Consider the following 25,783-nt stretch of genomic DNA (forward strand, 5'->3'; position numbering starts at 1 on the left):
TGTACTTTTACTTAAAAAAAGTAAAAGGAGCACTTACTACTGCAGTATTTATACTTTGCTGTGTTGATACTTTTCCTTAAATAAAGGATATTCATTTAAGCATTTTTATAATTAATAAGTACAGAAAAACAAGTGACATATCCTCCTCCGAGGGTAAACAAATCTCATATTATTATATTTCCATGTTTTCTGCCGCCTCCGCCTGCCAAGCTGCAGCTTTGCTGACGTGACGTCATAAAATCGGGAGCAGATGTTTGCATTGTTTACACAAAACACTTTTTTTTAATTTTTATATTACGTCCAGAAATCCCAGATAAATATGATCGTATTTTAACAGTAGGGGGTCAGAGTTATCGCGGACCGGGCGACACCTTCAACAGATGTCTCTGGTGTGATTTATATTGTAAATATGTGATGAAACCAGCCGAACAAACAGGACACCATGTAATATTCAGATTACACCATAAAAAACGGATTAAAGCTGTAACGTTTTATTCTTGTGATATTTGCTCTGTAAAAGAATCAATTTTTAATAAGCTTTACTTACATTTTTCTTTTTTTTAAATGTTCAAAATAGAAAGAAAAATCGTTTTTCGACATTATTTAGCATTGCAAACAAAATCAAAATGATTTCACAAACAAATATAAGATATAAAGGCATTACTGTGAAATATTGTTTGTGTGTAACTAGGTAACAAATTAGGAGCCTCGGCTAAAACTGAGCAGACAAATTGATCGCACTGTAACTGAGCACAAATATGTTATTTTGCATTCATTTAAAGTTACAAAAAGTGGAAGCGAGCTGCTCAGAAGGATGCACGGTATTTACCGAGTCTTAGTTGGCAGCGTGTGACGGCCTGTTTAGACGGACTGCACCTTTAATGTGATCAGCCGCCTCAGTTGGGAATCCCATCATCTGAGTCTGATCCCACGCCCTGCACGCGCTCGCTGCACGCGGCCGGAGTCGAAGTCGGACTCGAAAACATCACTTATAACAACAACTTTATTCCTATGGCGCTTTTAGGTACATTTAAAACACAATGGGCAACAAGTTAAAAAAGAGAAATGATTACAAAAATTCAACAAAAAATAAAACAGTGAATCAACAAAAAGCGAGCTTAAAATCGTGCCGTTTTTTTTTCAGCGTGACTTGAAAGAAGGTGTGCAATGTCGTAAAAAAAAAATAAAGCACACGCTCTTGAATCTTCCGTCTCTCTCCGACTCCCGGAGACTCAAAAGGAGCTGCAGATGGATTTGACGGGTGTCACTGTATCTGTGGACCCAGCGGGGGGGCCGGGTGGGGGCGGGGAGGAGAGAAGGGGGGCAGGAGGGGGGCGGTCCTGACCACGGGAGGGGGGGGTGCCTTGTTACACTTGGCCCTTTGAGTCGAGGGGGAGCCGGGACAATGCTGCTGTTAACACTCCTGACGGGGACCTTTGGGTCCTCTGAAAGTTTAATGTGACTCTGCGAGCGACCTGCGCTCGCTGAGGTCAGAGATGAGCGCGGCCCGGCGGCGCTCCGAGGTCCGCCTTGTGTCGGCGCGGTGGAAACTGAACGCCGGCGGGTGGGGTGGGGGGGGCCTCGGGCTTGTTTTGTCCCCCGGCGGCATGGATAATGAGGCATCTGTCTCCACCTGCCGCACGGGGAGATGAGGCTCACTGTCTCTCTTTTAAAAAAGAGAGCACAGGTTACCTATCTGATTTGTCCGAGGCGGGCCAGGGACACGATCTGAAGCAGAGGAGGCTTCGCTCTAAATGTTTTATACCGAAGGCTTTCTTGTTTGGTTTCTTCTTGTGCCGCTCCACGCGACGCTCCCTCATCGGACACGAGTTGTTCGGCGTCCTGTTGGGCTCGTCTAGAGAATTACGAAACCCTCGAATCAATCAAACATGAGCGCCAAAAACAAGAGCTGCAACATCTTCTGCCGGCGGAATAAAGAAACGCGACTGGATTTGTTCATTTGTCATAAACCGGTTGGCTACACTTGGTGCGGATTTTTCGCTCAGAAATAATACACAAAACCTAATATGACAGCAGCTCAGTGTGACTACACAACACACCAACCCCCCACCCCCCCCACCTCCCCTCCCTCCTCCGTCATCCTCTCCGGAGGACCTCGTGGAGCTCGTAGAGTTGGCCACAGGAACGAAAGGTGATCTTAGGGGGGTTTTGTCTTGGTGTAATCAGACAGCGACATCATCAATCATGAGAGGGGGAATTACAGCGGGCTACAATGGGAGATAAGATAATGAGTGGGGCCACAGCGACCCGGTGAGGGAACAGCTCGAGTTCCCGTCCTGATTACACGGCGGCGGCTCAACTGGGTGCAAAACCAACGTAGGGCCGGTCGCAGGGCTGCACAGTCCCGAGATGAGGAAGGAAAGGTTTTGTTCAGCTACGTTGGGCCTTTTAAGTTTTAAATGTTTATTTGCTTACATCTAAAAGACAATAGTCCTGGTTTGTTATCAAGTTTTAATTGCACTCGAAAGTGTTTTTAGACCAGAAGTCACAAAGCTGAGATGTGGTTTATACAAAAGGCATGAACCAGCTTCCGAACCACACTTACCACTGAGGAGCTGAGGAATTTCCCCATGTTGGACTGCAGAGATCAGGGTTCAGTCCCAGCAGAAGAAGTCCCTTTCTGCACAGTGCGTCAAGCACCGTACGCGGTTTCACGGTGACCTCCTCCACGGTGACCTCCTCCACGGTGACCTCCTCCACGGCGTCAAAACGCCGACTCGTCAGCTTGAACTTCAATTTTGGGGAACAGAAAAAAAAGTCACCGGGAGTCAAATCCGCCAAGAAAGAGGCAGGTAAGGGAACGATGGTTGTGTCGTTGCCGGGGAGAAACGTGAGCAGACGCGTTGTCGTGTCAGAGAACCCTCGTTGCCATGGCGCCACAGTTCAGACGCCTCAGAAGGTCCCGGTGGAACTCGGTGTTGACAGTCTGACCCCGAGGGGACGAATTCAGGGGTGCACAACTCCCGCCAACGTCAAAGAGAAACCCGCCTTTTTTCTGTTTTAAAGAGTGATGTTCTGCCTCCTCTTAAAACACTTTTCTAAGATCAAAGATTCATTGCTGCAGACTGCCTGAAACATCTTCGTCTTTGTTGTCAAGGTCCTGAATTTGTTAAAAAGCGTGTAACTCGGTTGCTGGTGTCGATCGAGTGACGTCACCTGCTCCTTGTGCTTTACTGCTCTGCCCTCCATCTGCGCACAACAGCAACGGTCTCTAAACTATATGATCGTGCCTCCTATCAGCTTCATATCAACTTTTTAATGCGTCTGTTCATGGAGCGGGTCGACTACTAGGACCTCTCCCGAACAAGGCAAAAAAAAAAAAAAAAGTGTTGCCAATGAAGGTCACAAAGTCAGCTAGCTTTAGAAATTATTGGTTGCCAGTTTGGCCATTTGCGCATTGTGATATTTTGCGAAAGCTTTGGGCCGAGCAACCGACTAACCGCTGACACCAAATGTGCGTTTGGTTGGATGCCAGCGGATCTGTAACTGTCGTCGCTGCATGGCCAGTTGCTGCGTGGTGAGTTGCACGTGCGGGAAAAGTTCAAGGTGCGTGTCCCGTCTCGCATCTCAGAAGACAAAGCCGCCTCCCTCCCCCTCGGCGGTGCAGCGTGCTAAGTCGCGTGTCATCAGGTCTCTGAGCTCCATGACGCCCGGCCCGGCCCGGCCCGGCCCGGCCCGTTCCGGTCCACACTCTCACTCCCTGACATGTGCCGCCCTTCGCTAATCTCTGCAGCATCACACCCGACGACAGAACAACAAGTGACCACTACGCCGACCTCCGAGGGGGCCGGTTCTCTGTGCATCAGTCGGGACCTTCCCTTCAAACCCCCCCCCTCCGCCTCCCAGCACCGCCGTAGTGGTTTTCTATGGCATTCGGTTAACACATGGGAGGTGCTGTATGTTCGCAGATTAACCGGGCAACACAGAGGAGCTTCCTCTCTAATATTCATGCTGCTGTATGCAAATCAATTGTTCTCTTCGGGATTAAGACAGTTGGAGATTTGAATGTTTGAAGGTAATATGGTTCAAAAAGAGAGGATGCGGATATCATTTTTAATTACGCCCCTGAGCCGATTAGATGACAATATGATGCATTAGTTCGAGGCGGGAAAAGTGTGCCAGGCAAGGCATCTGTTTGAATCAGCGGCTGTAAGCTCTGCATGTTGTTTGAGTGACTCATATGGAGCAGCATCTGTGTTCGTCAAAGATAAATCGCACCGTTATCGGTCACACTGGGCAGCTTAAGGGGCTGCAGTGTGTGACGCAACAAATATTTTATAATGGGCCAGTTGTCGATACAATCAATTAAAATACAAGTTTCATTAGAGCTGGATTATCTGATCTGGGATCTGCAGCAGCTTGAGGTGTCATAATAAGGTGACAAAAACTGTAATTAATAATGTTCATTTTAATAATTTAAGATGCCACGCAGCCAAATTAGATTTAAAAAAAAACAAAACACTTAATGTTATACTTGTATTATGTTGTTAAATAACTCAAGTAACAAGTGTCTTCAAAATAGTGTTTGGATAAAGTTGATGTGAATTAAAATCAGGTGATATTCTGTATTTATCCTTAAAAAAAATTCTAAACTGAAAGTTATTGGTGCAAAAAAAAATACTTAACAAGTACCAGAAGGTTTGTATGTTTTTGCAGCTTTATTGGCAGAAAGTAGTTTGTGTTTTACCAGGACAGAAAAAAAAAACTACCCCGTCACAATAATCTGGAATTTGCTCAAATCAAATAAATGTCTGTGTTCTAGTCACATTAAATTAGACAAAGACTGACGAGTGTAAAAACAGGTTGTGGATTTTTGGGGGGACTCCCATGTTTACCTTTAGACAGAGCTACGTTTGCTGTTTCTAGACTTCCAGCTCTCTGCAAAATCCCTCAAATAGTTTAAGACTTATATATAGAGACCACCAGCATATACAGTAACTCAAGTCTGCCCACAAATGTCAGAGCGTCCTCGAGGATTTCAGCGAGTCGAGGACACATCGGGGATACAGAGGTAAGTTATTGATCACATCTGTTTAAATGTTAGATGGTAAACCCGAAGACAGGATACGACTCATCGGGAGTTTTAAATATGTTCCTTCAGTTCGGCAGTGAAACGCTCTCTAAATTGGCCTCTGCTTTAATTTACCGGATTAAGCGAGTTTACACGTCTATGATATTTACTCAGGCGATTGATTTCCTCACTCTGATTATTACAGCGTTTTGCGGTGGCAGATGGCGGCTCGGTGGTAATCCCAGCTGCCCATTGGCCTGACCCTTTGACCACCTCCTGTCCCCTAAACTATAACACAAGACACCCCCCCCCCCCCCTCCAAAAAAAAATAAAAAAAATAAATCTTAACAAGCCCTGCTGAGCTGCGCGGCCAAAGAGCTGCTTTACGCTGGCCAGTAATAGCTGTGTCAGCAGTCAGTAGATGAGCCCGGGGGCTGAGGAGGGGTGGGGGGGGGGGGGTTTTAGAGCCCCATTGAAGCCAAGTGAGCACCACTGTTAATGAGGGGGGATATATTGTAAACACTGCAGCTTACTGTTACTGTACAGCCCCTGCCAGACACAAACAGCAGGGTTTAAAAAAAAAAAAAAAAAAAAAATTCTTTTTAATGATTTTAACATATTTGCTTTGAAAGAACAAAATTGCAAAGGATTTTTTTTATTTTATTTTTGCTTTACTTTTTCTATTAGTATGAACATGGAAGATTTTGTGAATCTGAATTCAAATTTCCAGTGAAACAAATATGCAAATCAGGTTGCCAGAACTAAAACTTCTGCCCCTAAAATAAAAAATTACAAGTTTTTCCAATAAAAAGGAAGAAATCCCCAAATGTTTTGTCGACAGATGACATCGCATTTACAAGAATTGCATTTTTATAAAAGTTTTATCAATTTTCATCACCCCCTATTTGCCACGTCATACGACTGCAGTGATACTATTACGAGCTAATTACTCATCTCTCCGTACAACAGATGACAAAAATCAATCGTTCAATGTCCCAAATTCCCTAAAACTTAAATGTTTGCTTCGCACACGTCCGATGTATTTAGAATAATTTTAGTTTTGTTTCAAATTTCTCAAATGCAACATCATTTACAGAGTAAAACACTCCTCCGTCCGTTAAAAACAAAAACCCTGTAATTGTACATCTTACAGAAATGTAACAATGGTCATTTCAGTTACCTCATTGCTGTAATCTTCTTGCTTCCTCTGTGTTTCCACGGAGGCCCTAATCTCATCTAAAGTCATCTGACCTAATCCGCAGCAGCAGCAGCCGCAACAGCAGCCGCGGCAGCAGTGGTCGAGGTAAGTTAGGTCTTTGACTGACAGCCATCTGCCAGACGTGTTGTCTAATTAGTTTGTTTTACTCGTCCAATGCAACAACAACAAAAATGTAATTGAGAGAGGTGAGAAGTAGATAAAGTTAAAGGTGCACTTCAAAGATAAAATCCACTTCCTGCCATCCAAGATTCATAAAACTACAGCAGTGATTTTACTCAATCATCATTAAATTCATAAAACTATTTTTTTTTACAGACCAGGCAATTTGTTGTCGTTTAAACTTGGAGCATTTATACAAGGAAACCTTTCATCTTTAAAAGTTGAACTATTATTGAGTAAATTTGTGGTATGAAGATGGGAATTAAGGTTAGATTTCTTCAAATTGTAATATCTTTTAATGGTATTTCCCCACTGAATTAAATGATAGTTAAATTAAAAGTCAGCGTGTCTGTAACACTCTGCTTTATTACCTGGTGCGGTGATACACGGTAAATAACAGAATACCTGGGACAACCTGTAATCCTACTCTTTGACAATAGCTGACATTGAAAAGGATTAATCAAATCTTCTTAAGTTGATTCTCCTGCACCGAGGATTGAAATGTGTTTGATGTCAAAGACGTTGTTTATAGCTCATGATAAATCCACTGAGAGTCCAGTTTATTTTCAATTGTTGAGCTAAAAAAAAACGTAGATAATAGAGGTGTGTATGGACATCGTTTTGATCTATTAAAATTTGAATACTCCACTGGTCGACTGCGGCTCCAGATGGCTGCCGGATGAAATGGAAAGCTCCGCCCCCGAGTTGAAACTGTCCGACTGTCGCTGCGAAATGTTTAGCAATGGCGTTCATGATATGTCTTCAAGCATACCATATGGACGTGTTAGCAAGGTTAAAAAAAAAATGTAGGTTGTCTTTTGTTTTTCTGCACCAACGGTCAACGTCGGTTCCTTTGAACCGTGTCAACCGGGTCGTGCTGGCAGAAGAGAGGTATTACAGGTTAAAGATTCTCAAACAGGCGAGGTTCACGACGGCCGTGGGATAACCGGAAGAACACGGATTTTAAAATGTATTGTCGTCACCTCAGAAACAAAAGCACGAAGATGTGGTACAAAAAGTACCAATTCTGCATTTAAATGTGCTCCGACTGAAAAATAACCCCGAGCAAGACATCGTGTCCAAACTAACAAAAGCTTCGGATCGGAAAACACTTCCGTGCGTCATCCTGGAGGGGTTCTCAGATCTTATGGTTTTTTATTTGTAGGACTTGTTGGGCACGGTAACCTTTTTTGGAAAAGACTCCGGATTTTACATCATGTAAAAATATCAAATCAGCTTAATGAGGACGTGATTTCAAAGTCCAGTTGTGAACATGACGGAAGTTTTTTGTTTTGGGTGTTCGTCACTCATGGTTGACGCTCAGTGAAGTCGAGACGAGGCCGCTCGGCTTCAGGTGGTGTGAAGGTGATTTTTTTTTTTTGTTGGTCTGTTGTATGCGTCGAATGCAAAACGGCGTTAATTAAAACAACAACAGGCGTTAAAAAAAAAAAAAAACGACAACGATGCCGGCAGCAGCAGTTGGTTGTTAAGTGGTTGTGGATCTCTTAAACAAACCGCGGGGCCCTGAGCTGCATCAAGAGGCTCAGCCCAGGTCCAATCTGACATTTATCTCTTCGGGGCCGTTCTGCTGATGGCAGCACGACGTCGCTTTGGGAAGCAGCTGTTTACTGTCAGAGATCTAGGTCAGGACTGAGAGAGAAAGAGCTGGACACACACGGCCAACACTTTACACAGAGAGAGCGCATGTGGGCCTCCGGCACATCTGGAAGCGAATGATTCTGGGGGTCCCGGATCCGGACCGGAGCCCCGACCACGGTGGGACGATACAGTAGATGTTAAAGAGTCAATACTTTATTGATGTGTTAGTGGGGTTGAAGTTAGTCTCTGGCTTTCTTTAAAAGGCCCAAAATATGTGCTTATGTTATGTGAAATCACGTTTTCATAATGTCTAAATTTAAAAATACAATTTCAGAATGAATAAAAAAACAAGTCTTCAATCTGTTTAATAGTAATTTAATTATTTTGTAGAAGTTATTGTCAAAGTCCTAAGCATGCATATCCTTTTTTTTTGGAGAATAAGTTCAAGCTTGTACTTATTTCTAGCGACATACCTGCTTGATAAAATCAATTTTATTGTATTTTTTTAAAACTCTTTTCATATAACTTCTTAACTAGCCATCAGGATGCTTTAGCAGCTCATTTTTTATCTATGTAGCGCTGATTTTCCTCGCTGCCTTTGGGTGGATTTTACTGCGACTCATCGCTCAGTCTGTCACGTAGACAAATGATGACTCGACATTAAGCTCTTAAGCAGAGGGTTAAAATAAGTTTTTGGCCCAGTAGGTTTTTAAGATCGCATGTAATAATCTAAAGTGTTTGTCAGACTGACTGCGAGAAATAAAAAAAAAAATAAAAAAAAAGGTATCTCCAGTTTATTTGCAGGTCAGAAATCTTAATAACGATAACTGATCACCAACTGTTTCTGCGCGTCGACAGATTAATGTGCGTTCAACTCAACGTCCACCGCGATGAGTGATGTGGAAGATGAAGATCTGCTGCCAGAGCTTTCCATCTGACACACAGGTAAGAGGCTCAGAGGCCACAGTCAGATCCCAAAGGCAGCTTTATCACACTGTTATATAATACACAGACACACACACACACACACACACACACACACATATTGATGCGCGGCTGATGTGAGGACGCAGACACTCTGCCATCGTCAGCACTGGCCAGATCAGATTTAACCCCCCCCCTCCACTTCCCCCTCCCATCTCTCTCCTCCTTGAGTTTCCTTCATGATCCATGGTAACACTCGTGTGTGTGTGTGTGTGGTGTGTGTTATCCTCTTTCATATGCGAGGTCTGCTCAGGCCGGTGAGGTTACTGAGTGTTAGGGCGAGATGATGCAGTCAGGTGTGTGTTGTAATGTGTGAACAACAGGTGTGATAAGAGGGCGTTGTTGTTCATGGTAAAATCACTTTGTTTGTTTGGTTGTTGTTGTTGCGCAGTCGTCTGACTACAGTAACGAAGGGACAGCTGAAAATGTATTGCAGTCCATTGATGCCACGTAGTAAAAATTCAGTTGAAGAATTGGTAAACCGAGTGACAAATCAATATTCCTGTAAGTTAAAATCCTTGAAATATTATTAGAACAACAAAACTGTCATAAGTCATGAAATATACAATTTTATAGATACAAAGACGAGAAATAGTGAACAAAACAGTTTTGATGAATTAGTAAAAAGACTACAAGATGATAATTCCTGTCATGTTCCCTTTTTATCCCTTTTACACAATAAAAGTCTCCATCAACAGCCTGAATCATTTTAAATTGATTCAACTTAAAAACTGAAGTTCCCCCGCCGCTTTAAAATTGTAACTTAACTGAGGTTATTTTCAATAATTACTTCAAAGTCGTTTTATTAGTTTTGAAAAACCCAACTTTATTAGTTTGTTGGTCTTCTTCTTCATATTACTAAAGACACAATCATGTCTGATTTCTTTAAACTACAAAGAATAAGAATCTGTTTTTAACTGTCTGCAAATCATTTTATTTTATCTTGAAAAAGTCCCACTATGTCATTCATTCAACTAATTATTTCAAGTCAAAGGTCCCCACGTTAGAACTTGTGTATTTGAGTTATAAAACAGTCTAAAAAAAACAACAACTCGAAAATTCAAGTTTAATTTATTTGAAATTAACACCGAATGTTTGTATTTGAATTTTGATTTAAAAAAAAGGAGAGAATTTAAGTTTATGCCACAAAATTCCCAAATGATGTCTGTAGAATTTATTGGAGAAGTCAGTGAGGTCCGTCTTTATGTTGAGATGACAAACTACTAAACTTCACCTGTAAGCTCAATATTTAATATCAGCTCAAATTGCTTTTAAAATTCTCGACAAAAAAGAGAAACAATAACTTTATCGTTCATATGTTAAAAACAATGTTTACATTTTGTTTAATATTTTTCCCCTTTGTTGTGCAGTATGTGACTGAAACGTGAGTAAAGTTTGGAGTTTTAAATTACCTGGTTATTCATCAGTTTGTATAAAAATAAATAAAATAGAGTTTTCACTACTCAACATTTTGGACCAGTTTATCAAAACTTTTGATAAATCAGTTTTTAACTTAGTCGAAGAACTGATTGACAAATTATAACAAAGTATTTGGATTTCTTACGCGCAAACTCCCCTCTTATGATATTTTCATATCTAATATAAAAACAGAAAAAGGGAGAAAGAAAAATATGCATTCGTTTATCAGCCCTATAATACATCAAAAATTACAGCTCTGACTCTGTCGAAGCATGAATTTAGCAGATGTTGGTGTTTTTCTTATCTGAACTCGATTTATTATTAATATTTTGCACACTGCACGATGCACCGGTGGTAAAAAAGAAATCTGAAAATGTGAAGACAAACAATAAACAAACACCAGGAGGCTGCAGTTTTATCAGCCGGAGAACTGTTGATGGAGGTTTGTGCCGCCTCATTAGACTTGTTTTCACCGTCTCACACGAAGCATCGCGGAGGCTCATTAACGTCGTTACATAACACGGCTCCTCTAATCATTCTTTGAATCCTAATATTAGACTGCTCTCATGCTAATCTATTTGTCTCGGAGTAATCTATGGCCTGCTCGTGTAAGCAAGTCTTCAACTAAAACTCGATGGTGTCACGATGTACTTATTATTATGATGTAAACTGGTATAGAGCTGATCTGATCTGCCGCTCGACACCGTCGCGCTCCGGCGGCAGGTGTCACTTTGGCGCGAGACACGCGCCATCGATGACGGGCGACGACGCAAAACCTCCGTTTGGATCGACGGCGTAGTCAAGAAGCGTGTGCGCGTTTCGCTTTTTATTCTTCTCTCGATGATATTTGTTCGTTCTCTGCAATATTAAGCAGGCAAGACTTTACAACAACAAAAAAAACAGTCAACAGGTACAAGTTTAATTTGATGTGAATATTTTGGATTTCTTAATGATGCAAGATGAGACTTTGAATTTGCATGCATGCACAAAGTTACAGAAAAAAAAAACATGGATTTCACATGCAAAAACGTGTGATTGTGCACACGTGAAAACTGAATTTGGAAAGTGGTTTTGGAGCATTTTCATGTCGATTCCCGTGTGGAAACCTTTCCTCATATTAAATTCAGGTTTTTTTCTGTAAGGTCAAACTTTCAAACTACACTTCTTTACAAAAACCTTCAGATGTCATATTTGTTGTGGGCAGTGGACATGAAATACTGGGACAGACAAGAGGAGATAAATGATTACCCGCCGGGCACGAAGCAGGACGTTGTAATTTTGTACAGTCCTGGAAAAACTGCTCAACACTGAGAATTTAAAGGAAAACACGAAACACCTGCTGTCACCGTCGCAAAAGGAAATATGTTATGTAGCGTCGTATCGAGAGGTCGGACCATCTCAAAAGGTGAAAACAGAAAAAGTTATCGCTTATACCGTCTACAGTCGTCAAAAAAAAATCCTCAAGCAACAAGCAAATTCTGCAACTGTAGAATCTTTAAGTAATCTGTATTAGAAAAAATTTATATGGTACTTTTTTTATATATATACTGTATGTGATGAAATCAGTCAAAATGATTTGAGCCAACTGATTGTCAGTTTAAAATTACTCAGCTGTTTAAACATCTGCAAAACAAAAAGCTGCAAAAAATGTGTTTTTCTAAAAGTTCACATATTAATAATGTTGAGACCCATCATCCTGCCTTTTATTCATTTTTAGTAATTATAACGGAGGTTAATGGAGGGTTTGAAAAACCCCGACCTTCTTCCATATCACACATTGATTTTAATAAATAATAAAGCAATAATGCAATCACTCACGAGGTTCTTTGCACATAAAATATTTAGAGGAACCACCAGCACATTATATGTAGATTAAAGCTGCATAATAAATGGAGTTTAGACGAGTCACACACGTGTCGGTTAGTTGACTTTAGTCTAAAACATCAACTGGTCTAAAGGCTGTTTTTTTTTTTTAAGGCTTTTTAACTCCTGAGCAGAATAAATAGTTTTCATAAGTATAGACTAAAAAAACAAACCTCCTCCATTGACATTTTTATTTACGTAAAAGCTTTGAAATGTTCAAATGTTTAAATTCAAAAACATTTACCCCCAGTTTTTTTATATATATATATATATATATATATATGTATATATATATATATATATATATATATATATAAATGTGTAAAATGTTTTGGAGAATATAAGTATAATTAATAATACAAATATTTGAAAAAAATAGTTTGAATAATCAATATTTTACTCGACATACACACAAACTTAAACATATGGTACAAGTTTTCAGAACATTTCTGCAAAAATGAATGTGAATCAGTCAGTGGGTGTTTTAATTAACTGCCTTTATGCGAACATATTCAAGAGGACGCAACACGATTACATATTTAATTGTGAACCAGTAACCAAACACACAATCAGTGGAAAAAAAGAAAGAAAAAAAAAAAGCAGCATTTAGGACAATAAAAGAATCACCTCATGTGCTGATGATGAGTGAATTTTGTTGACAATCAATAAGCTGACAAAATTTGCCGACACATGAAACATAAGAAAAATAATGAAATTTGTGAAATCTTAACAAAAAGACCAAAAAAAGAAAAGAAAAAAGTTCCAACTTCTGGGAAGATTAAAGAGATAAATGTGGATTAAAGCAGGTACGCCAACACAAATGAGTCAGTATCAAGATCAGTCATCGGTGCGTAATTGGCTGAATCCGGGCAGAAAGCTTGCAGGTCGCTGACCTCAGAAGACTTAATTAACTGGTAAATCTTACAAAAAGGTCAACAGTGTGTTGGCCAAGGATGAAGAGAGTAGCCACCATATGGCTAAAGATGCCCACAAGAAGTGTGTCTTCAATGCTCTTTTAATCTTTTGAGCTAATTGTGCCCCTCCCCCCCCCCCCCTTCGGTCCTCTGATGATGGTGACCGGCCGATGCCCTGTGGCAGACAAAATGTGGTCAGACTCTAATCTACTTAACTGTTTTCCACTTTGTTTTTCCAATTATGGTCAGGGGCCATGTTTTTGTGGTGCAGAAACACGCTGACATCGACATTTATTTTGCTCTCCAGGCAAATCTTCCACTCGGCGTTTAATGGCCAGGCACCATGTAGGGAATAAAAAAAAACAACAGGTGTTTGAATCTTTTACAGATTGTGTAGATAGATAGTAGCTCTAATCAGTATTTATATGATAAATATGATTTGATGATAGCAATTTAACGCTGTAAAAACTCATGCGGTGAACAGTGGAGCATTTAAGCTGCTGAAAAGTCAGATATTTCCTTCAGGAGTTGGTTGAGACCAAAACTGGAGCAAAAAGAGATCGAATGTCGGATTTAGACTCAATCAGGTGGATTCAAATGAATAACTCCAGCAAATCTTTTTTAAATTTTTTTATTCTCATTCTACGATAAAAAAAAAAATCTCCATGAACAACTCAATCATTTTTAAGTTGGTTCAACTTAAAAAAAAATGGAAGTTTCCCTGAGTTAATTAGTTAGAAGTGTTACAAACAGCTTTTCTTCATATTTATTACAGACACGATCGTGATTTATTTAAACTACAAAAAAAATGTAAATGCATGATCTCTGTGTCCTCATTGGTTACAACCTCAAATTAACAAAATGAAAAAAAACAAAAAGATGATTTATTCCTGTTTTCAGCAAACGAGCTCTACAGACAAAGTTAGCAACCAGCTGTTATAAGACGGTGAAACAACGTCGTAGTTTAAAATGGGTGGATGGGTTTCTGCTTATTTCTCTGTACCACAGTGGCATAAAAAAAAAAAAGTAAAAGAAATGTGTTCACATGTCAGACAGTTATTGACACATGTGACAAAGCACAGAACAAACAGCAAACAGATAAACAAACTGTGCGTTTCATGAGCGTTTCGGGTCACGAGGGAACGACTGAAACACTGTTTGACGCCTGCTGTGAATTTCACCATCAAAACGTCTTAGAGAGCTTCAATGACCGCTGGAGTCCTTTCTCGCCTTATTTACAGAAACAGTGTGCAGAACTTTTCCTGTCGTCCCAAACTCTCCTACAGTTTGGTAAACAACAAGTCACTCTCCCCGTTAAATATAATCACAAGGCTGCAGTTTTCTTTCAGAACAGCCAGGATTTTAACTAGAAAGAATACAATTTTGAATTGATTTGAATTGTTCATAAAGCTTTACATGACCTCACTTCTCCCTGCTGGATCACTGAGGTCTTCCTTCTCTTTTATGATAATAATACATTTTATTTGTATCGCACTCTTCTAAACTTGAGTCACAAAGGGCTTCACATAAGATAAATATATATTTTATATGTTCCTCACAGGCAAAAAAGTTCCACAAAAGTTCCAGTGAGATCGCCTTCTTCTCTTTTTATGCCCCCGAATCAGACTTTTAATTTGGAATAATTTCTATTATCTTGGTTTGTAAGTTTTGATTATTATTTTTAACCCTGGTGCTTATTCTATTTCATTGAACTTTATTCATTGAGTCTTAAAACATTAACTTATTTGTTATAACTTTTAGTCTCATATATTAATTTATACATTTTTGTTTATTTTTGTGTGTTATGCTAATGTGAAGCACTTTGAGCTGCATGAAAGGTTCTGTATAAATAAAGCTGAGCTGAGTTAAGTCTCATATTAGCTGCAGCCAAACTCCGCCGCCTATGTAAATGCCACACGTATGATAATTCTAGCTTCTCAATAATAAATGTGAGACCCTGAGCAATGAGCTAAATTAGTGGCCGGCCAAAACATCAGCCATTCAAAACTCTATTATTCCCAATGTGACCTTTTTCTCCTGTCAGCCTGGCAGGGGGGAGGGAGGGAGGGAGGGGTGGGGGGTGAGGGGGTGGATGATCTCAAAAAATTAAAAAAAAGAGGAAAATGGGGGTTAATAGGCAGCTCCTCAGCAAACACTGGGAGTCATTATGAATGGGAGGCAATCACACAGATCAAATATACAGTGGGGAGGGAGGGGGGGACATGGAGCTGAAATTCAGAGGCAAAAAAAAAAAAGAAAAAAAAAGAAGGAGGGGAAATACAAATTGAAGAGGCTGGTAAATATAATAATGTGCGCCTCATGTAATCATCCCTTTTAAATGCAGATACTGAAGAGGAGCGTTGAGTGATGTGGGCCAGAGGAGCCGGAGCCGGAGGCGACCCGGTCTAAAGTTACAACTCTCCTACCGCAGAGTTTTCAGCATTCATCCTCCTTTTTCTTTCTTTTTTTTAAATGGTCTTTTTTTTTTTTGGTCTTTATGTTTCTTTACGCAGACTCGATGAAGAAGATCCACGTCTGAGCCGGCGAACCCAACGTTCTGGCAATGTGACTGATTGATCCAGTAGATGAACAGTAAAGATTAAGGAGGGGATGACAAATAAGCATGCTGCTTACACAGCGCTTGGGGCTAATCCTCCCCCCCCCCCCCTCCTCCTCCTCCTCCTTCTCCTCCTCCTCCGGGCTCCCTTTTGAGGGACCTGCTGCCGAGGAGAACCCGCAGACGGTGACGGACCCCGACGCAACCTGTTTGACGCGCAACAAGTGTTCAAGCTCCCCGAGCTCAAGGGCAGCAACCCCGGGTCCATCTGCATCAACACAGTAGAGGGCTGCCATCTGTCCGCCCGTGGTGGTGGTGGTGGTGGGGGGAGGGAACCGCCGGAGGCCCCACAGCTACACTTTTTCAACACTAAAAGGAACTTTTTTTTTTTGTTTTAGTTTTCTTCGTGCGTGTGTGTCGATCCTGGACGTCGTCGCCTAAAAGATTTTTTTTTTTTAAACTCAGAAGAGGACTTTACAAAGTTTCTTCATCTCCATTCGTCGACCGAAGAAGGAAGAAAAATGATGGAGGATCACTTGTCGAAGATCTCCCTGATGCCGTCCTCGTCGCCCACCGAGTCGTCTGGCAGCGGCGGGTCTGACGACAGCAGAGGTAAAGAGCTCCACATGTCCTCCGGCAGCGACAGGTGCTTTATAGCAGGGCGGGTAAAAAAAAAAAAGTTACAAGAGAAAAAAAACAAACAGCTTCTTTTTTAAGATCCTCATATTAAGTTTTCATCCTTTTTAACCCATCTGTTTACTCATGAATCTTTTTTCAACATCACACAAGCATGAAATAAAACTCAAAGATCATGAATATTCACACAAATACAAAAACCAATAAGCTCCAAGCTCACATAACTGCAGTTTTTCCTTTTTTAAATTACAAATATACTCGATTAAAGTAGAAAAAGGTCAAAATAAATGATTGTTCTGTCCTTAATTTCAGGATTAATTTCAGCATCCCTGCGACGTTTGTTTTAGTTGTTAACCTGCCTCCAAACATTCTGTTTTTTTTCTTTTTGTTTTTATAAATTCATAATCATCCACTAAATGAGATTTTCAGGCCTCAGCGGCTGTCGCCACATCGGGCTCGTGTCGCTTTTTGTCAGGCAGATGGCAGGCACACGTACGAAACAATACGGGGACCCGACGAACGCCACTAACCGACCCCCCCCCCCATCCTCCCTTCTTGTGTCACTCGTGTTTAACTCGCAGCCAAGAGTCCGTCCCCGGGAAAAGCCCTGAGCCCGGCTCTGGTCTGCAAAGTGTGCGGCGACACCAGCAGCGGGAAGCACTACGGCATCTACGCCTGCAACGGCTGCAGCGGCTTCTTCAAGCGCAGCGTGAGGAGGCGGCTCATTTACAGGCAAGTGAAAGTGTTCGTCGTGTGACGGTCTCGTGTGAGGTGCATTATGGGAGGAAATTCGAAGTGCAAAGATGACAAGAGCATTCAGCATTTTTACCCGACGCGTTCTCTCAGACGTCAACTTCACTGAAACACACACACACTTTGTAAAACATAAAGCAAATGAGGATCATATTTTTCCACAGCAATAGTATCAATTATTGCTTTTAATATTACAACAAAAATTACTATATAAAGGGAAAAAACATGATCCAAAAGTAATTTTTTTATTCACAAATTTGAAACTTCCTATTGCGTTCAAATTGATTGACAGGTCTCATAATACACACACTAAATCCGAGACAGATATCAATATTTTCTAGTCCTGGTAAGAGTGTCATAAAAGGTCATCAAAGTTATTTTCATTAAAGAGGTGATGAGAAACCCCCCAAAAATGTTTACCCACATGTCCAACTCTTGGATAATATGTGAATATCAGTGTAATGTTATATAGTCAAAAATCACTAATTATTGTCCTCATTATGTTTTAAGACAAATTACAACCGAGCTGTGAAAAAGCCGGAAAAGTTGGCAGCGTCGTTGACGTGGAGATGTTACATCGTCTCGTCTAGTTGCTTTTCCAAAAAAAAAAAAGGTTAATTTGCGAGTTTCAAAATCTCTCGTTGCAATTTTTGGTCTAAACTAAACGGCACAATTTATAGCTTCTGTTTAAAATTGTCTTTCCATTTCTTTCCATATACTGAATGTATGTGAATATCGGATTTGTCAGCTTGAGTAAAAATATCCACTCATCTCACTGACATATTGACAAAACTACTGATGGAAATAAACCTTTAAAAGACCCACAAAACAAATAATCAGTCTTTTTTTTTTTTGTGCTTAAACTAATCTATACTTTATTTTAAAAGTAGCCTCTGAATCCTTTTTCTTTTGCGGGGTTATCACAGAATGTGTGTGGTTCTTTTAATAAACGTTAGGTGAATATTTAATGGTGAAATTTCCCTCCCTGACAGTTTACATTTAAGTAATTATCCAATTTTAGTCTACAAGAAAACGAATGAAGTACACTGTATATTTTTGTAAAGTTTTGAGTGGACTCGCCCTTTAAAATGCTGGCCTTGGGCGTGTGAACAGGTGCCAGGCCGGTACGGGCATGTGTCCGGTGGACAAAGCTCACCGCAACCAGTGTCAGGCCTGTCGGCTGAAGAAGTGCCTGCAGGCGGGCATGAATAAAGATGGTGAGTGTATTTCACGCACAGCGATAAACATGAACCTAAGTGGGATTAAAATAAAAAAAAACTATAGATCCTGATGTCCTCAGGTAACAGGTGGTTTCGTCCCCCCCCCCCTCCCCCTCTTCTCTGGTCCCTATTGCTCTGCAGCAGTGCAAAATGAGCGGCAGCCCCGCAGCACAGCTCAGGTGCGCCTGGACTCCATCGACGTGGACCCCGAGAAGGAGCACCTGGCCACCACGCGGGAGCCCACCTCCTCTTCCTCCTCCTCCTCCACCTCCTCCACCTCCTCCTCCAGCAGCTCCGTCATCACGTGGCCCCACATCACCTCCTCCATGTCCATCACCTCCTCCGTCACTCCCCAGCGCTGCGTCAGTCCGCAGAACAACCACCGCTTCATGGCCAGCCTCATGACGGCGGAGACCTGCGCCAAGCTGGAGCCCGAGGACGGTGAGGAAGAGCCACAAAGACGTTTTAAAAAAATATATATATTTATCAGATTTGTTATACAGACTTGTAAAAGAAAGCAGCTTTTGGAGAAACCGTTAATGTTGAAACGTTGGATGAGATCAGCTATTTTTAAAAGAGTAGCAAACGAATGCGAGAAGGTTTGAGCTCAGAATCAGGTGCGCGGCATTAGTTTTGGGGGGTTGGGACACGAGGCAGAAAGGGATTATACAGCAGAGTCAGCGGCGAGTAGGGCGGGGTTCATCGGGGTGGGCGGAGCAACGGGGGCGGCGCTGATGGAAAAATCTGTGATGGTTTTATCTCCACTTACTGAATGAGGTCACCGTGGAACAGACGCTGTTCGTTTTTTGTTTTAGGAGGGAAGAGGCGCCGTGTTCCTTAAAACATGACAACAGGTCTGCAGTTAGGACAGCTCGAATATTAGCGGCCCCGTTCATATTAAAATGTTTCAACTTTACATGTGAAACTATGAGACTACCAAGCATGTTAATATGCTCTCAAGTTGACATGTGACAGTGTGCCAACATTGCTTGCCGAATGAACCTGGTCACCCTCAAATTTGAGACCTGAGCCGAGACTCTGAAGCGATAATTTTTCCTATTTTGTTAAAAGCAGAGAAATAAATGAGGATTTTTTATTGGAGACATTGGAGGTTATTTTAGATCTGGTGGGCAAACATAAAGCTAAACAAAAATGACATTCCTTTTCCCGTACCTTGTATCTTTTTTTCCCCGTTTCAGTTGACGAAAACATCGACGTGACCAGCAACGAGCCGGAGCGAGCGTCGTCGGAGTACCACATGGCGCTGTACCCGTCCAGCTCCGAAAACGTGTACGAGACCTCGGCACGGCTGCTCTTCATGTCGGTGAAGTGGGCCAAGAACCTGCCGGTGTTTTCCAACCTGCCCTTCAGAGACCAGGTGAGACTTTAAAACCAGTTTAAAAAGATCTTTTAGCGTCGCGGTGGGAAACGTGTTACTTTTTCACTTTCGCCATCAAATATTTTTTTTGTTTCTGTTTCTATTTCGGTGTTTGTTTGAAGATGAGATATTCTGTAATTGTGTTACAAATTCAATTTAAACGTCACACATACAGCAGCACCCTTATTACACTGGTAATTGTAAAATAACTGTTATGGATATTCGAATATAAACCAATATCTCATAATTGACAAGAAAATATGATGTAAAAAAAAAATCGTGTTTAATGACGAATACAAATGTTTTACTGGATTATAATTGTGATAACTGAATTTTTTTCTGACGCAATGTATTAAAATTCATCAATCAAGCAATAAAACAATTTATTTAGCCATCAAGGTGCAATTGATGGCAAACGACAGCAACATTTAACAAATCGGCGTGCAAAACAGCGTTAAATAATAAATGCATAAATACAAAATGAGAGGTCTGTCCCTCTTATAAACACCATTTAATAACTGTATTGCCTTTGAAGGACATAATCAAATTATTAAATTAACAGTTACATATTTTCCTGACAGGAATGAGCTAAACAGTGACTCTGAAAATGAACCCGAGCTCCGTTAACTCTTCGCCCTCTGATCGCTCGTCTTCACCAGGTGATCCTTCTGGAGGAGGCGTGGAGCGAGCTCTTCCTGCTCTGCGCCATCCAGTGGTCTCTGCCGCTGGACAGCTGCCCACTGCTCTCCCTGCCGGACCTCTGCCCCGGCATGCAGGGCAAAACCAGCTACACCAGCCTGGACCTGCGCCTCCTGCAGGAGGTCTTCAGCCGCTTCAAGGCCCTCGCCGTCGACCCCACCGAGTTCGCCTGCCTCAAGGCCATCGTGCTCTTCAAGCCAGGTGAGGAACGAAACCGGTGATCGACTGGTCACTCAGTGTCTCGACTACCACCTGAGGATGAGCCATTTTACCATTTGGAAACTCTGAGCTTTCTCTAGCGCCACCCTGATGCTAAAATGTTGCCAAATATAATTTAAGATCATATTTTAACATGAATTTTATATAAATGTTATTTCATCAAGTACAATTCTGTGATACAAGGCCATAATTGGGAGAATTAAAAAAATAATTAAACAGTCTCTTTTTATATATTTTTTTTTTGGCATGAGTGGGCCTCCGTAGAAAAACAAAATGCATAAAAAGACGTGCTACAATCCACCATAAAAATTCACTCGGGCATAATATAAACGGTTGTTGTGATGCTTATTTTTGCTCCTGCTCCAACTATTTTGATTTTGTAATAAAATTTAAAGAGATAAAAAAGAACCTTTTTAAACCGAGGTCGGAGATCAGTGCAAAAAAAGAAGGAAGATAAAACAGTTTCTTTGAAATACAAAAACAGAGCCCCAAATCATTTTTAGCCCATTTTTATAAATTTATAAATTATTTTAATATTTTAGGTGTCAGTATTAATACAGGTAGATGAGACAGATCATTTTACAACAGTATTTGTGAGACTAACACGGTCGTTTCCTCCACAGAGACTCGAGGCTTGAAAGACCCGGAACAAGTGGAGAACCTGCAGGATCAGTCTCAAGTCATGCTGGGACAACACATCCGCTCGCACTACCCCAGTCAACCAGCCAGGTAACGTCCTGTCTCATGAACATCACTGAATTGACGCAAATTTGTTTTATTAATAAAATACACCATTGGTGGTCTTTCCATCTTTTTACAATCATGCAGTTTTTATTAAAATTTGTGAACCTACACTTTCCTGAAAATCTTTCACCAACAACCCTCAATATGATTTATTATGCAAGATCTACCTCTGCTTCTAAAGGACTAATGCCAAAAATAGTTTTACGTATATTGCTTTAGATTTAAAGCACGAGGCAAAAATCAAGCCTATTTGTGGTGTAGTGGGTTATAGCCACCAGAGGGCCCCGACAACATGTAAAAAGTCCCATTCATTTTTTTATTCAAAGGTCAAAGTAGATCATGTATTTTTTTTTTTTTCATTGTCACAAGTTTCAAGATAAACTTCCTGAATTTTTGGACTTTGGAAAAAAATCCTGGAGTGCACCTTTAATTTATAACCTTTCCATTCTTGTTGCAGCTGTATTTTATTCATAGTGCATTTTTATTTAAACACGCTCTACATGTTACTACATATTACTCAAATGGTAACTTGATAATATTTATTTTTATTGGTCAGTTGTTGAGCAAATGATAAAAATACAAAATCTGGTCCAGACAGGCAACAATTTCTTAACATTTTAATCCCATGTTACCTCTTGTTTTACACAGAAGCTGATTTTATTCCGATTTTTAATTTTTTTTTTTGTGTTTAGGTTCGGAAAGCTGCTTCTCCTTCTTCCCTCTCTGCGCTTCGTGACTTCGGAGCGGATAGAGCTGCTCTTCTTCCACCGGACCATCGGAAACACTCCCATGGAGAAACTGCTGTGTGACATGTTCAAAAACTAAAAAAAACAACAAATCGACAGAGAAACCCGTGCACGTCATCCGTAATCTCCCGCTTCGGCCGGGACGATGTGTGACAGATATTTTGCTTTGTACTCCTGTATACATATCAGAGATTCTGCGTGCTGTTATTTTTAATTTTTTTTTTTGTAAAGGCCACTTTATTATTTGTTTGTTTCCACATCAGGTCACTCTGAAAAAAAATGAAAATGCAGTTCAGTTCTCGTCATCATGCTTGCTGTCTATTTGTATCATATTTAGACTCATGGTCACATTTCGTCCTCTAGATTTTCATTATTGTTGTGTTTGTTTTTTGGTGAAAAATTACACTGCAGATGTTTATTTGTTTGGTGATAGATGGACCATATATACCCCCTGCTGTCATTAATGTGACTGTTGTATTCATGTTGTTATGCCTTGATAAAGTAAAAAAAAAAAAAAAAAAAAAAAAAAATGCTCCAACGGTTCTTGGTTGTATCATAAATATTTCAACACTGTATTGTGCTACAACACAAACACATGGACCCTCAGCTCTGCACAGAAACCATCAAACAGCGCCATCTTCTGTCTGGTTACCACACAAAACCCTCAACACACACTTATAGTTTAAACTTGTGAGGACCCCCTTATATATCCACATAAATTTATGCTTGTCCTCAATATGGTTTTTGACCAAAATCGGTCCCCACGACTACAGAAAGACGTACACAAATGCACACTTCTCACTTTCCCCATGGGGACACTCATTGACATATTACTCTAACTTTAACCATTCCAACTAAATGCCAATTCTTAATGCTCACTCTAACCTTAAAACCAAGTCCTAACTCAAAAAGCAGACTACACCTGGGGACCTTAATTTTTGTTCACACGGTGACAAGAGTCCCCATAAATTAGTGTGCATTCAAAGTCCCCACTAGGATGTAGAAACAAAGACATGCGCACACGCACACACACACATATATGCTAAACATAATCTCAAAACAAAATCTCAAGCACAAAATGTAGATGGAAGTTGAATCCCATTAATGCGAGCTGAAGCTTTTCTCTCTGCCTTGTTAAAAATAATAGCCGGAGTTGGATAAGATGATGTAGTCCAAATACTAATTGGAACAGACGTAAAGACATTTATTGGACATACTGGAGTCCAGCCTTTGCGTATAGTAGACTTGGCCATAGATGCTTTTGTTGTTGACTTCTTGTTAAGAGATTGACGGATACTGATGTGGGTTCAAATAGGAAGCGGTACGGATGTTGCGGTTGAGCAGGCGGTCATTTTAAAACTGCATTTTCTTGCCGACAGTCCACATTGGTTCGTTTTAAACGCGCGTCTTTCCTTACATCAACCTCAGAGGGAAAATTTTGAAAAATGTCCACTCCTTCAACTCTTTCCAAGGTATATATATTTTTTTTAATGTTAAATGAACCAAAAATTACCAATAATTTGAGAAGAAGGAAACATCGGTACCTCACGCCGAGCAGAAGGTATCCAGTACGACTCTGCACCACTTATCTTTACACTGACATCTGTACAGTGAATTTATTACAACATCTTTAATATAAAATGCTTCCCACTTTGAAATAAATCTCGAAGTCGAGTGTCGGTTTACCTCAAACCAAATATCAGCCCGATAAGAGACGTCACTCAGTATTACTTTACCCTTTGATTCAAACACACGGCAGCCATCAGAAAGACGCAACACATGAGCAGAACTGAACTGCTGTATTCAACAGGGAATTCAAACACTTTATATTTTGAGCATTGGAAGTCAAGTGCTGCAGTAAAAGATGATTTAAAGCAGACAAAAAGGAAATTCACAGCTTGTTTAATCGTTATTTTAAGACTTGGGTTAAATTGAGCTCTTAATTCTGGAGTTTAAAAAGACGAGAATAGCATCCGGCACCTCCGAGGTCGTCTTTCTGTGTTGAAATAGTCGCAGTTTAAGTGTTGTGTGTCCTGTGTCGGGCTCTTTAACGCCTACACGGTCAGAAAATCCTGGGATCAGATCAGTTGGTGACTGTTGTCATACGAGTGAGCTCACCGAGCTCACCGAGCCAGATTAAGAAACTTTAAACTCCCACAAGAGATCCATTGGATTTCGCGGCAAAGAGTGTTGCTTTTAAGTTGAAAACATGCCTTTAAATATTCTTTGCGGTGCACAAAATAGGCATTGGAAGATCTCACTGGAGTCCACCTTAAAGCCCCTCGGTTAGATCTTCGGTCGGCGTTCGTCGGTAACTCTGCAGCAGCTCCGGATGCTCTTCACATCGTTTCTTCCCGTCTTGTCTTTATATCATGAAAAGTGATTGTAAACTGAGGCCTTACCTCACGTGTCAACGTTCCCGTTGTGTCCCTTTCCTAAGCTCGTTTCACACAAAGCTTGCCTCTGTTTGAATGAGAGATTTTCATCTTACTCAAGAGACTAATCTCATAGTAACAGGAAGAGGGAGGCGAGCGGGTCAACGCCACGTTGCAGCACGAAAATGAAATGACCTAATCTCAATGAGAAATCACGCAGTGGTGCTTCATTACACCAAACAGTGTGGTAAACATCATGGTTTCAAATTGCGCAAGAAAAATCAAGTACAGACTGTGTTTACTTTGGCAACAAGTGAATGTACATATGACAAGACCTTTAAAGGCCATGAAGAAATCTATGAACACAGTGTGGGAGAGGAGCTCCAGAAAGTATTCAGATCCTTTCACACAAGCTTCATCTGCTCAGAAGACAGAAATCTCGACTGATGTTCTGTGAGGTTTAAATATGGACGTTGTCTTCATGGACCTCTTTTGTATTTGGCTGAATTTCCCCGTCCCTGCTGTTAAGAAGCAGCCACATAGCATGATGCTACCGCCGCCATGCTTCCCTGTCGGGACGGTATTATCTGTTGGCAAGAATTGGTACTTTGAGTTTAGCCCAAATAGTCCAGTTTTTTGACTAGTTACATAATTTTCTTAATGCTGTCAGTCTTTTTAAATGACCTTCAACAAGCTCCAAGCAGGAGTTTTTTTTTTTTTTTTAGAGACTTAAGTTTAATGTGAAAAAAATGAAAAAGGAATCATTTGGTACAAGTCAATAAATATAAACAGTCTCTCTTATCCCATTTATTATTTTTCGATTGCTTCGAATTTGTCTTTATTCTTTCTTGGACTCTGACTCCAAGATTGGAAGCCAATGGATTTAAAAAAAAAAAAAAAAGAAATTTATCACCCCAAATTAGGACAGCAAAGAAATGTAGAAATTTCTTTAATCATAATTTTTAAACCTCAACCAGTGCGCTGATTTACCAAGATATAACCTTGATTTCAACAAGATAAGTGACATTTGAGTGACATCTGGAAGGATTGCCAATGACAAAGTTGTGATGATTAAGAGAAGAAGAAACAGAATCTTTTCAACAAGAAATTTCTTCCTCCACTTCTTCGTCTCTAATTTGCTATAATGCTGAACCTTGCTCTGCTCTCCCTCCCCTCTGTTAATCTGCTGATTTGAGCTCTTGGTTGGACTGGAATGTGTTTGGGCCAAACTGTCCCGACACGTTGCAGCACCAGCAGCAGACCGCTG

At 40.7% G+C, this 25,783-nt stretch overlaps 1 protein-coding gene across 1 annotated transcript; it reads left to right on the forward strand.

Moving 5' to 3' along the window:
- The first annotated feature begins 1,625 nt into the window (after positions 1–1,625).
- Positions 1,626–22,637, forward strand: LOC138207988 (photoreceptor-specific nuclear receptor-like). The gene is made up of 11 exons (XM_069165593.1): positions 1,626–6,335; positions 8,868–8,954; positions 15,534–15,599; positions 15,703–16,358; positions 16,964–17,114; positions 18,249–18,352; positions 18,497–18,796; positions 19,555–19,733; positions 20,393–20,633; positions 21,275–21,380; positions 22,088–22,637. The coding sequence occupies exons 4-11, from the start codon at positions 16,268–16,270 to the stop codon at positions 22,218–22,220; spliced, it is 1,305 nt and encodes a 434-aa protein (XP_069021694.1). The 5' UTR covers positions 1,626–6,335; positions 8,868–8,954; positions 15,534–15,599; positions 15,703–16,267; the 3' UTR covers positions 22,221–22,637.
- Positions 22,638–25,783: the final 3,146 nt, after the last annotated feature.

The sequence above is a fragment of the Embiotoca jacksoni genome, unplaced genomic scaffold, assembly GCF_022577435.1.
Source record: "Embiotoca jacksoni isolate LCO1_2020_lvr unplaced genomic scaffold, fEmbJac1.0.p SCAF_35, whole genome shotgun sequence".
Lineage (NCBI taxonomy): Eukaryota > Metazoa > Chordata > Actinopteri > Embiotocidae > Embiotoca > Embiotoca jacksoni.